Source organism: Rhinatrema bivittatum, chromosome 3, assembly GCF_901001135.1.
Source record: "Rhinatrema bivittatum chromosome 3, aRhiBiv1.1, whole genome shotgun sequence".
NCBI lineage: Eukaryota > Metazoa > Chordata > Amphibia > Gymnophiona > Rhinatrematidae > Rhinatrema > Rhinatrema bivittatum.
Genome location: NC_042617.1, coordinates 464,830,290 through 464,843,370, shown reverse-complemented (window position 1 = coordinate 464,843,370; position 13,081 = coordinate 464,830,290). Strand labels below are relative to the sequence as shown.

Genomic DNA, 13,081 nt, shown 5'->3' with positions numbered 1-13,081 from the left:
TAAATCCCTTCTCAACTCTCTTCTATATCAGAAGCTATTATATATCTATATCTGTGTATTACTATTATAGATTGCAGATAGGAACCGGTACTCGCTCCAGGAGGGCCTATGTTCCTAAATCTCTCCAAAGACTATCTTCTATTCCATAAGCCATCTCATACACAGATATTGTGAGTTCTCATTCCAGACTGCATATAGGAACCAGCACTCGCCTACGGCTCCTGTTCCTGAATACTGAATACTCTCTGTTACATAGAGGCCATTACAGATATCTACAATTGTGAGTGTATCATCTACTACTGGTTGTGTATCCAGCATACTCTGGCTACTCACTATCTATAGTCTCTCTCTACAGCTCAGCAATCCAGAGACCACAATTCCAGTATCAGAGGGACTTCAGCCCTGCAGGGCACATCAGTTCACTACTGCTACCTCTGGTGGTTCTACTTCCTGTCTAATAAAGAACTAACTGTGTTTGTCTCCATATTCCAGCCTAGCCGGTGGTCCCTCTCAGGACATCCTCTTCAGGGTTCTATCATCTGCCAGTGGCCCAGGGATTCACCAATTTACCTCAAGTGTTCATCCCTTACACTACTAGAGCAGTATTATACGACTGCCACTCTGTGGGAAGCCAACCCACTACAGAACACTAACTCCGCCTACGAAGTATTACAATTGTTAGCTCTTCCCCTTGACAGGTTGTTCCATAACCAATTGCTAACTCCCTGGCAGACTTATAACAGATTGCCAACGCCTCCCTGTGGCGGGATAAGGTATTACAGATTCTAACTCCGCCCCTGGGGAGCAGTTCCTATAGATTGCAACTCCTAGCAGCAGGGATTGACAACAGATTGCTAACTCCTCCCTCTTCAGGAGGAGATCCATATCAGATTGCCAACTCCTCCCTCTACAGGAGGAGCTCGATAACAGATAGCTAACTCCGAGCAGCAGATTTATAACAGATTGCTAACTCCTCCCCTCTGGAGGAGCAGATCGATAACACTGGGATTGCTGTTAAGTACCATAAGTCCCATTTCCATGTACGTACCCGGATCAGTCCAGACCATGGGTTGAGCCCCCGTTCCAGCAGGTGGAGACAGATCAGAGTTCTGAGGCTAGCCCATATAAGGACGGAACCCACCCAGGAACCCCTCAGTATTTGTCTGTCTCCAGCAGGTGGAACAGCTCACCCTTTGGTTCCCTGTTAGCTTGGCCTCTGGGTTTCTTCTTTCTTAGGGGCAAGCTCACGCAAGTACCTTTTTAATTTGCTTCTTATATATTAAAAAAAAAACACAGAATTTTTTTCTCTGACTGCCTGTATTAGGGTAGACACTTTTGTCTCCCTCGCTCTTGGGGTTCCTAGGGGGGCTTTGCTCCTTGATATTTATCAGCCTAGGTTCCCTTCCCGGTGTCCTGTGTGGGTGATACTGGTGGTGCCAGTCACTCTCCCCACTTCTCTGCTGCCGTGCCCCGAGATGCCCATTCCTCGATTGTGCCTTTCAGGGAAGGTTACATTCCCCTGACTCTGTGAATAAAATAAAATAATTTTCTACTTTAAAGTACACAGAGATTTATTTATTGAATTTTTTTATTCTTACAGTTCTTTCCTTTGTTTAAAAAAAAAAAAAAAAACAGGCAGCAGTTTTATTTGGTGAGGAGAGAGCGGGGTTCAATCTCCCGCCTACCTCCTTTGGGGCTCCCAGCTCAGCTGATTTTAATTAGTTTCTCGGCTCCTTCCTCATGCCGCGGCCACTTTGCTGTGTTGCTTGTGGAGAGTCGGCCTCCCGACTCTCCCGCGAGGGGGTTTGTTCTAGGTGCCTTTCAGGGGGTGAAGGCTCCTCTCTCGAATCGCCAGCAATTAAACCACGGGGAAGGACTCCCCGATGTGCTGCCAGGCTGTTTTCGTCCCGGGATCGCGTGGGAGCGGCGGCCATTTTAGGTTTTTCTGAACCTTCTCTTCCTGCTTCTCCGGGAGCAGGGGACTCGATTTCTCCACTTTTTCCCCCCAATTTGAGCCCGGTTTGCTCTCAGGGTGTTGTCTCTGACCCCCCCTCACCTCACCCGCCCCCCCCCCCCCCCCCCCCCGTAAAAAAATTCGGTCCGGGCCCGTTTTTCCTCAGAATTTGTAATGTTAATGTATGATTCTTACCTGGCCAGTTTACAGAGGGAGGTGGACCCCCCTCCTATTGTTCCCCCCCTTCCAAACCCTCCTAATTTTCCGGTGCCTTCCCCTGAGGTTGTTCTGGACCCTCAGGGCCTATTAGGGTCCGCGTAATCCCGGGAGCTCCCCCTCCTCCGGTGGACCCCCCTCCCCCGGTAGACGCCCCTCCCCAGCCTCCTTTGGACCCTTTTGATGTAGGGGATGATGATTCCACTGCCCCCCCCCCCCTTAGAGAGTGATGATCCCCGTGTCCTGCGCTTATTTCGGTGGGAGGAGCTGGAGCCTCTTATTCCCTTCGTTCTTCAGGAATTGGGAATTGATGCCCCCCAGATGATTCTGTGGCGGCGGCGATGACGCCAAATGCGGACCTGGTACTGGCGGAACTTAGGGCCTTACCGCGTACTTCCCTTTTCATCCTATGCATCGCTTGCTCCTCCTCAGGGAATGGGAGTCTCCAGAGACGGGTCTTCGCGTTGGAAGAGCTATGGATAAACTATACCCGCTCCCTGAGGACTGCCTGGATATGTTAAAAATTCCTAAGGTGGATTCTTCTGTCACCACTGTGACAAAGCGCCATTCCGGTAGTGGGCGCTACAGCATTACAGGATGTACAGGACCGTAAGCTTGAATTTTATTTGAAATGCATTTTTGAAGTTTTAGCTCTTGGTGTCCAAGCGACAATTTGCAGCAGTCTCATGCAGCGGGCAAGCCTTAGGTAGATGCAGCAGTTACTCAGCACCCAGGACCTCCCGTCCGCAGAGGCTGAGCAAGCTGAACGTTTGGAGGGTGCTATAGCCTATGGTGCGGATGCACTATATGATTTGCTTCGAGTCCAAGCTAAAGCTATGGTTTCGGCGGTATCTGCCAGACGTCTTCTCTGGTTACGCAATTGGTCCGCTAATGCTTCTTCTAAGGCTCAGTTGGGCACTCTTCCTTTTAAGGGCAAGTTGCTTTTTGCTGAGGACCTGGAACAGCTTATTAAGTCCTTGGGGGAAAACAAGGTCCATAAGCTACCAGAGGACCGTCTCAAACAGTCGAAGTCTTTTTTCCTGACTCGCAGTCGCTTCAGGGGGAATCGCCATTACTGTAACAGGGCCCGTGGATCCTTCCCCAGGGGAGGAGTATCCAGATCACAGTCTTGGTCCCATTCCTTTCGTGGCCGTCGAGGTTTCCGAGATGACCATCAGCAGTCCACTACCACTAAGTCAGCAACCCAGTGAGATTCGGCCTGTCCATTCCTCCGCACGAAACTTTGGTGGGCGTCTTTCTCTGTTTCTCGAGGAGTGGGCCAAAATCACATCCGACCTCTGGGTTCTCTGGGGGCGATCCTTCTGGTTCCGGTACACGAAAGGGGCGCCGGCCAATATTCAATTTACTTTGATGTTCCCAAAAAAGATGATTCTTTCCGCCCCATTCTGGATCTCAAAAGGGTCAATCGGGCCTTCAAGGTTCCCCATTTCAAGATGGAAACCCTGAGAGCAGTAATTGCAGCGGTTCGTCCCGGGGAATTTCTCGCTTCCCTAGATCTGAAGGAGGCTTATTTTCACATCCCCATTTGTCAAGAACATCAGAGGTTCCTTCATTTTCAGATCCTAGGTCAGCCAGTTTCTGGCTCTCCCGTTCGATCTCGCCACTGCACCCTGCACTTTTACCAAGAGCATGGTAGTTGTTGCAGCAGCTCTTTGTCGGGAAGGGATTTTAGTCCATCCTTACCTGGACGATTGGTTGATAAGGGCCAAGTCCATCTCTCTCTGCGCGCTCACGGTAGACAGAGTTTTAGCCCTTCTCACATCTCTCGGTTGGATAATCAACTACTCCAAAAGCACTCTTCGGCCCTCGCAAGAGCTGGAATTTTTGGGTGCAGTTTTCAACACTCGGATCGAGAAAGTTTTTCTTTCAGACTCACGGACAATCAATCTGATAGATCAGTTGAACATTTTTGTCTCTCTACCTCTTCCCACAGTGTGGGATTACCTCCAGGTTCTAGGGACCATGGCTTCCACGATCAATCTCGTCCCCTGGGCGTTTGCTCATATGCGTCCTTTACAGAAAGCATTGTTGTCCCGTTGGAAGCCGATGTCTGAGCAGTATCAGGAGATTCTTCCTCTCTCCGACTCTATCATCGCCAGCATACAATAGTGGTTTTCCCCGGCTCACTTTCTCAGGGGAATGCCTCTTTTGACTCCCTCTTGGGTCATAGTAACGACAGACGCCAGCCTCTCCGGATGGGGAGCTGTCTGCCAATCTCAAATGACTCAAGGGTTCTGGTCCCTGTCCCAGTCTCGGTGGCACATCAATTGTCTAGAAGCCCGAGCAGTTCGCCTGGCCCTCAAGTTTTTTCTTCCTCTGATTCGTCACAGAGCTGTCTGGGTGCTATCAGGCAATTCCACCACGGTAGTTTACATAAATCGACAGGGGGGAACTCGAAGTCGTCTACTGGCGTTAGAAGCCAGCAAGCTTTTTCTCTGGGCAGAGAGGCACTTGGATCACCTGGCAGCTTCCCATATAGCAGAAAAGGAGAACGTTCAAGCCGACTTCCTCAGTCGTCAACATCTCGATCCCGGCGAGTGGGAGTTATCAGACGTAGCGATGGATCTAATCGTGCGCAGGTGGGGTCCCCCTCACCTAGACCTCATGGCGACGCTAGCCAACACCAAGACTCCCCGGTTCTTCAGCCGGTGGAGGGAGCATTGTTCAGAAGGGGTGGACGCGTTGGTTCTTCCCTGGCCCTCCAACGTTCTTCTCTACGTGTTCCCACCGTGGCCGTTAGTGGGGAAGGTTCTTCAGAGAATAGAGCTCCATCGCAGTCCGGTCATTCTCGTGGCTCCCAAGTGGCCCCAACGGCCATGGTTCGCGGACCTGGTGAATCTCTCGGTGGATGGACCTCTTCATCTCAGTCATCTGCCCCATCTTCTGCAGCAGGGTCCCATATTTTCCGACCAGGCGGATCGCTTCTGTCTAGCGGCATGGCTTTTGAACGGAGACATTTGACATGCAGAGGATATAAAGATGAAGTTATTGCCACCCTTCTCAGGGCTCGCAAACAATCAACATCCCTTTCTTATGTTAGGGTCTGGAAGGTTTTTGAAAATGTCTGTGAAGAGTTGGGCGTTTCGGCTCGCTCGCCTTCTGTTGCGGTTTTACTTTCTTTTCTTCAGGGTGGTCTCTTCAAGGGTCTTTCGGTTAGCTCTCTGCGTGTTCAGGTCTCAGCTCTTGGTTCTCTCCTGGGCACCATTGAAGGTCGGCCGGTCACCTCTCATCTGGATGTTGTTCATTTTCTCAGAGGCGCTAAGCATTTAAAGCCGCCTGTCCGGTCTATTTGTCCTTCGTGGAATTTGAATTTGGTGCTTCGAGCTCTTTGTACGGCTCCATTTGAGCCTCTTCGTTGTGCCACTCTCAAGGACTTGACTCTCAAGACTGTTTTCCTGGTTGCTATCTGTTCAGCCAGGAGAGTGTCTGAGCTTCAAGCTCTATCTTGTAGAGACCCTTTCTTGCATTTTTCGGACTCGGGCGTTTCCCTAAAGACCATACCTTCTTTCTTACCTAAGGTTGTTTCCTCTTTTCATATTAACCATACCGTTGAACTCCCCGCTTTTTCACCAGAGGATATCACTGCCTCTGGTGGTAGCGATCTTCATCGTCTCGATCTCAAGCAAGTCTTGTTGCGTTATCTTGAGGTTACCAATGATTTTTGTGTCTCTGATCATCTGTTTGTCCTGTGGAGTGGACCCAACAGGGGGAAGAAAGCTTCTAAGGCTATGATCGCTCGCTGGTTAAAGGCTGCGATTTCCTCTGCTTACATTTGCAAAGGCCGCTCTGTTCCTGACAGCCTTAAAGCTCATTCTTTATGTTTTCAAGCGAATTCTTGGGCGGAGTCTCAATCGGTATCGCTGCAAGAAATCTGTAGGGTGGCTACATGGAAATCTCTTCATACATTTGCTCGTCATTACCGCCTTGATGTTCAGGCTCCAGTTTTTGGTTCCTTTGGTCGGCAGGTTCTTCGAGCGGGACTGTCTGTGTCCCACCCTTTGTAGGGAAGCTTTGGGACATCCCATGGTCTGGACTGACCCGGGTACATACAGGGAAAGGAAAATTAGTTCTTACCTGATAATTTTCGTTCCTGTAGTACCACGGATCAGTCCAGACACCCACCTGTTCTTATTCTGTCCACTCAAATTCGTTCCTGTTATTTTTTGGTTTTTTCCTTCTTACAGATTTTTCTCTATTTTTGTCTCCTGCATCATTTTTCTGGAATTTACTGTTAGGCACCGGAAGCATCTTCGCGATGATCAGGGGTAGATATACAAGAGTGTTTAGTTACACAGTTCATTCAATTGTTGTGTTATTTTGTTGGTTTAAATTAAATTTACTATTTATCCTGGTACTTGCTTGATCTTATACCTTTTCTGCTTTGACGATGGTTATCCTGAGGGTTCCTGGGTGCGTTTCGTCTTTATATGGACTAGCCTCAGAACTCTGGTCTGTCTCCACCTGCTGGAACGGGGGCTCAACCCATGGTCTGGACTGATCCGTGGTACTACAGGAACGAAAATTATCAGGTAAGAACTAATTTTCCTATAGAACACTTCTGGACACCACAGTCACAATGAACTTCCTGTCCAACAACCGCGCAGACATTCTGACAAATTCCTATATGTCTCTGCATGCATACAACATAACCTCAGCCCCTCAGTTCTTTCATTGCTGGGCCACGGGATTTTTTCACCATGCACTTTACTCATAGGTCCAGATTTGCTATGAGTAAGATTCAGTGAAATTTTAATTATCAGTGGATCTAAGCTGTTCAACCGCTTTCATCCCTGATCCATATTGCAGATCTAGAACCAAAACCTAGGCTGATCCTGCTCATGCTCACATTTACTCAGGGTTGCAGAGTTCGAACTAACATCTTCTCAACCCAATATGCGTCTATTCCGCTCCATGCAGTTTCACATCAACTTCCTGGAGCTTCGAGCCATGAGTTATGCCTTTATGCCTTACAATACTGCCTCTGCAACAAACCTTTGTGCATACAGACAGACAGCATAGTGACAATGTGGTATTTCCAACACACAAGCACGCACAACCTCTTAGCTGCTCTGCTAGGAAGCTGCGCAGCTCCACCCTTGGCCCTTGCTCACTTCATGCATCCCTAGTCCACTTATGTAACATACTTAATGAATGCACTAGCAGACCTTGTCCATATAGGTTTCCATCCTCTCGGATGGTTTCGGACTACATGTGTAGCGAGAAAAATCTTCTAGTGCTGAGGTCAACCGACCTTGCCCTCTACGTCTGAATCGAACCATATGGTGGACAGATTCTACTGCCTACACATGTCTCGAATGCGTTCCCATGGACACCTTTGCTGCAACAAAGGCCTCTTATATGTGTCTCTTTTGATGCCTCTCATAGCCAGCACTCTTATTATACTGCACCGGGATGGGGTTCACTGTTTCTCAGACCCACATCCTGGCCGAGACCAGTATGCTTTCCCATATTTCTCAATCTATCACACCAGTAAACAATTCGCCTTCTCACAGGTCAGTCTCATATCATGGACTCACTGATGTTCTCAGGTACTGGTAGCGTCACAAAAACCTTCCAAACATAAATCTTACCATTCAAAATGGCATAATTTACCAAATGGCGCATACAAAAGGGTATTACCCTTTTTTTTCTACACCACTCTTTTCTCTTACTCCCTCGGATTCTGCTCCCCAGACATCCTCCACATGTGTACACCTCGGTTCCAATTGATGTACCACTTGGGAGTGGGGATACCCGATTAATGGTTCAACCCCTTCTGAGTCAGCTTACCATGGGTTATCCACTGATTAAGCCGCCTCTATTTTTACTGGTTACAGAATGGGGCCTGTATTTAGTGCTTATAAGACTCATATGTTCCCCGTTTGAGCCTTGCCATTCCTCTCACTTAACAGTCTGGCATGGGAAATTCTTTCCTTCGTAGTCATCACTTCTGCCAACAGGGTCAGTTAGTTTCACACCTTGTTACATACTAACCTGACCCTTCATTCCTCCGTGACCGAGTGGTCTTACGTATTCAACTTCATATCCTTCTTAAGGTAGACACAGCATCTCACCTTACTCAGAATATACTCTTCCCACTTTTTCCCAACACCTCTCTCTCACCAGGGCGAGAGGGTTTTCCACTCCTTGGACTGTAAAAGTGCACTTGCATTCTATCTAGAGCGCACTGCACTCCATAGGAATTACACCTAACTCTTTCCTTCTGTGGCAAAAGCCAAGGTGCGAGTTCCAGTGGGCAAACAGACCTTTTCCTCCTAATTGACAGTCTGTATCTCTTTTTCCTACCAACAAGCAGGCATTTCACTGCAACACCGTGTGTAACCATACTTTGTTAGGGCCGTACCAGCCTCAATAGCTCACTTTTGGCCGGTGCCGCTTGTACATATTTGTAAGGCTGCGACCTGGAGCTCTCTCCATACTTTCGCAGCCCATTATTGCTTAGATAAGACTGGTCGGCATGTTTCCATAATTGGTCAGTCTGTCTACTCATCTTCTTTTCGGTTTAACTACCAACATCCTTCCACCAACCCATTAAGGGTTTCAGGATGCCCTCCTTACCAAATTCCACCCCCATCATTGCACCTTTTGCATTTCTTTGGGTGCATTTGGTGCACTCTCGGGCATCCTCAGCTCGGTACTTACCCATATGTGAGGGCTACCATCCTGCTTGTCCTGTGAGAAAGCAAATGTTGCTTACCTGTAACAGATGTTCTCACAGGACAGCAGGATATTAGTCCTCACGAAACCCACCCGCCACCACGCGGAGCTGGGTCTACATACGTTTCATTATTTTAGTTCGCTTGTGCTTTTTGCTATAAGACGAGACTGAGGGAAGACCCCTGTGGTCACAGGGATAATTGCAGGCTGAGCATGCTCAGTGCACTCAAGTGTGCCAGTGTCAGTCAAAGCTTTATAGAAACTTTGACAGAAAAGTTTTCTGTTACAGAGCTCCGTCCACTGACGTCACCCATATGTGAGGACTAACATCCTGCTGTCCTGTGAGAACACCTGTTACAGGTAAACAACATTTGCTTTACCACTGATGAGTCTCAGAGGCTGGGGAGTTACTGCTGTGCGCAAGGGGGGATATTTCTTAAGTGGCAGAGGGGATCTAGTGGTGATGGAGGGACTTCGCAGAGGATGTTTCTACTAGGGATGTGAATCGTTTTTTGACGATTTACAGTATCGTCCGATATATTTTAAATCGTCAAAAATCGTTAGAGGCGATATACAATAGGAATTCCCCCGATTTATAGTCAAAAATCGTAAATCGGGGGAAGGGGGAGGGGAAGGGGGAGGACGGGAAAACCGGCACACTAAAACAACCCTAAAACCCACCCCGACCTGTTGCGATCCCGGTCGCTAGCGACCGGGTCCTTACCTGCCCTCCGGGCCGGTTCTGCGCCCCGAATTGCGGGCTCCTGGGCCTCCCGAGCCGCGTGGCAGTGGCGTCTCCACGAGGGAGATGCCGCCGAAGACTCCTCCCCCCGCGGGGGAACGCGCGCACGTGCGAGGGCCGGCCTTTTGAAGGTCCAGCACCCGGATGTGCTGAACCGCCCCCCGACTGACGTCAGATGCCGGCGGGGGATTTAAACGGGCTCCTGTTCTTCCTGCTTTGCCTTGCAACGTGGTCGCTCTTGAGCTTGCTAGTTGCCGCTGTGTTCCTGTCTGCCTGTTCCAGTTTTTCCTGTGTTCCTGCCTGCTTGTTCCTGCCCTCCTAGTCCGTCTCACCGATTCTGCCTTCAGCCGCCTGCCTTGATCCTGGTCCATCTCACCGATTCTGCCTTCAGCCGCCTGCCTTGATCCTGGTCCGTCTCACCGATTCTGCCCTCAGCCGCCTGCCTTGATCCTGGTCCGTCTCTCGACTCCGCCTCCTGCTGCCTGCCTCGACTCCGGTCCGGTCCTGGTTTTCCCTGCAGATTGCCGCTCACCTAAGTCCCAGCAGTCCGGGTCCCTACAGGCTCCTCCTGGGGGGACCTCGGGCTTCCAGGGCGAAGCCACCTAAGCCCTAGCGACCCGGTCTCCAACAGCTCCTCTGGGGGAGTCTCGGGTTTCCAGGTGAAGACTCAACGTCGGCTCGGTAGTCTGCCTCCCGTCCGCCTCCCCGGCGGCCGGCCCAAGGATCCACTTCCGGAGTCCAACACCGACCCTTTAAAATAAATCCCCCACCCTCCCGAACCCCCCCAAAATGTCTTAAATTACCTGGGGTCCAGTGGGGGGGGTCCCGGTGTGATCTTCCACTCTCGGGCCACGGGTGCGTTAATAGAAATGGCGCCGGCGCCATTTTGGTTCCTGTCCCCCGACGTCACGAGCGCAGGAGATCGCTCCCGGACCCCCGCTGGACCCCCAGGGACTTTTGGCCAGCTTGGGGGGGCCTCCTGACCCCCACAAGACTTGCCAAAAGTCCAGCAGGGGTCCGGAAGCGACCTCCTGCACTCGAATCGTATTTGCCGTATTGCAAAATGGCCATATGGTCGGCGCCATTTTGTATTGCAAAATGGCGCCATTTCTATTAACGCACTCGTGGCCCGAGAGTGGAAGATCACACCGGGACCCCCCCCACTGGACCCCAGGTAATTTAAGACATTTGGGGGGGGGGTTTGGGAGGGTGGGGGATTTATTTTAAAGGGTCGGGGTGGGTTTTAGGGTTGTTTTAGTGTGCTGGTTTTCCCGCCCTCCCCCGATTTATGATTTACACGATTTAAAAAAAAACAAAACCGCGACGATCCGATTCCCTCCCCCCCCAGCCAAAATCGATTGTTAAGACGATCGATCACACGATTCACATCTCTAGTTTCTACTATGGTAGAGGGAGGGGGATATCCTCTGAGGGATGTTAGTGAGTGGACATATTTTTTTTTACCAGAATTTGGGTGCAGTGCAGTTTTTCTCCTAGCTCTACTCCTTCCTTCCAAAAACATAAAACACATAACAAAAGAAAGCTAGCACCTGCTTTCCATCTCAGAGTTGTGTAGAGAGGGAAGAAAGCAACTGGATATGGGTGTGGAAGATTTGATTAAGGAGAAATAGGTGGTGAATACATTTGTATGCTGTGTCTTATGCTTCTTGTTTCCTTTATTATTTCTCTTCTTATTATTCAGTCTTTATTTTCTGGTTGCTTGTGAGCCTTCTTACTCTGCCCTGGTGTTTCTCTCTCTCCTCTTACCTCCACAGCCTTCGCTCCTTTTTCTTCCATTCTATCTCTTGCATGCTTGTCCCCTTTCGGCTCATGTTTTCTTCATGACTGTTGCAGCATTTCCTGCTGCAGCAACCAAAATGCCTGTGTTTTCCCCAACAAACTACCTTTGGTCATCAGGTAGCTTTTTTAGCATGTGCAGTCAATAATATGTGGTCCTGAGAGGATGCTAAATTTTAGTCATTAGAATGATGTCACTAGTACATAGTTTAGTGAATAGCGTGATATGTTTGTAAGCTCATTATGCATTCATTTACATCTCATTATGTGTATTAGCATAAACCTAGAAATGATGGTGTATTTATTCTCTAAAGTGTCAGGTGCTTTAGCCTACAGGTTAAGGCTTTAATGAATACAGTGCTATTTGTCATTCATGCTAAACTGGTTTAGTGTCATGCAAACTTTGAGCAGCTTTTAGTGAATCAGCCCCAGGGATGGTAATTTTCAGAGGTGCTTCTGTAAGTTAAAAGTGTTTTATACACAGTAATGACCTTTTGCAGAATTGCCCACCCAATATATGGGTAAATCTACACACATATGTCATGTACAAATGTAAGTTTACCTAGAGTGAGCGGAATCGTTCCTGACAAATTATATTTTTTCAATTCAAGTCCTTTGTTTTGTCAGCTACATTCCACATATTTATATTTATAAAACCAATATAATCTTAATTTAAGACTCATAGCTAGAGATAATAGGGTATGGTATAGTAGCAAATTATAGCAGAGTTAAGGCAAACTAAGAATAGCTGGATAAAAGTCGCTGTAGTGTTTATCAATGTATTAAATTATTATAAATAATACCTTTTTGCTGTTGTTGCATTAGCAAGCAGCCATCCATAAAGATACCTTCTGGGATCACCATCATCTTAGTGTTTAAGATCATGCTTACCTAGAAGAAGTTTAAAGATCTACCTACATAGGAAACTGAAGGCAGCAGACAGAAATGTGAAGATGGTGGTCCCATGAATTACTGCTGGGCCCTTTGCTGGCGAATAGTCAGTAATAGAATTAAAAAAATAAATAAAGTATTCATCCTCTAGCTTAATAGTTGAGGTTAATGTCTTGAAAAATGGTTATTGTTTTTCAGAGTATTAGAATTTGTATTAATATATAAATGAAATGATCTTAATACTTTATTTGTGCATTTCTAGTTAAAGAAAATACTCAGTCTAATAGTAAAAGTTCTACACTATGGGTCCCTGCATTTTTGCCTTTTGGTGTTATACAAGAAAGAAATAGTAATATGGATAAGGACAAAGGTAAGTTGACAGTTGGCTAGAACAATAGGTAATGGTATTTATTTTCTAGTTAATTACACTATTTAAGGGTAATTTATAACATTTTGGGTAATTTATGTGGCAGCTTTGCACATAAATTACAATTTTCAAAGTGAATTTATGTGCATGAGTTTGCTTTGAAAATTATGCAAAATAAGTACAAATACATAAAGTTACACCCGCTTTTTCTGTCACTAAGCAGGATGAATTAGCCTAGTGGTTAGAGCAGTGGACTATGAACCAGGAGACCAAGGTTCAAGTCTTGCTGTCGCTCCTTGTGACCTTGGGCAAGTCACTTTACCCTGCATTGCCTCAGGTACAAAAACTTAGATTGTAAGCCCTCTGGGGAAAGAGAAATACCTACAGTACCTGAATGTAAACCGGTGTGATATCT

General features: G+C 47.8%; 1 protein-coding gene across 1 annotated transcript in view; it reads left to right on the top strand.

Annotated features, from left to right (window-relative positions):
* RAD51AP2 (RAD51 associated protein 2) overlaps positions 1-13,081 on the top strand; it is a 97,012-nt gene that overhangs the window by 69,000 nt on the left and 14,931 nt on the right. The window contains exon 2 of the mRNA XM_029595941.1: positions 12,562-12,669. Coding sequence (XP_029451801.1) covers positions 12,562-12,669 — 108 coding nt within the window. The remainder of the gene's footprint in view (positions 1-12,561; positions 12,670-13,081) is intronic.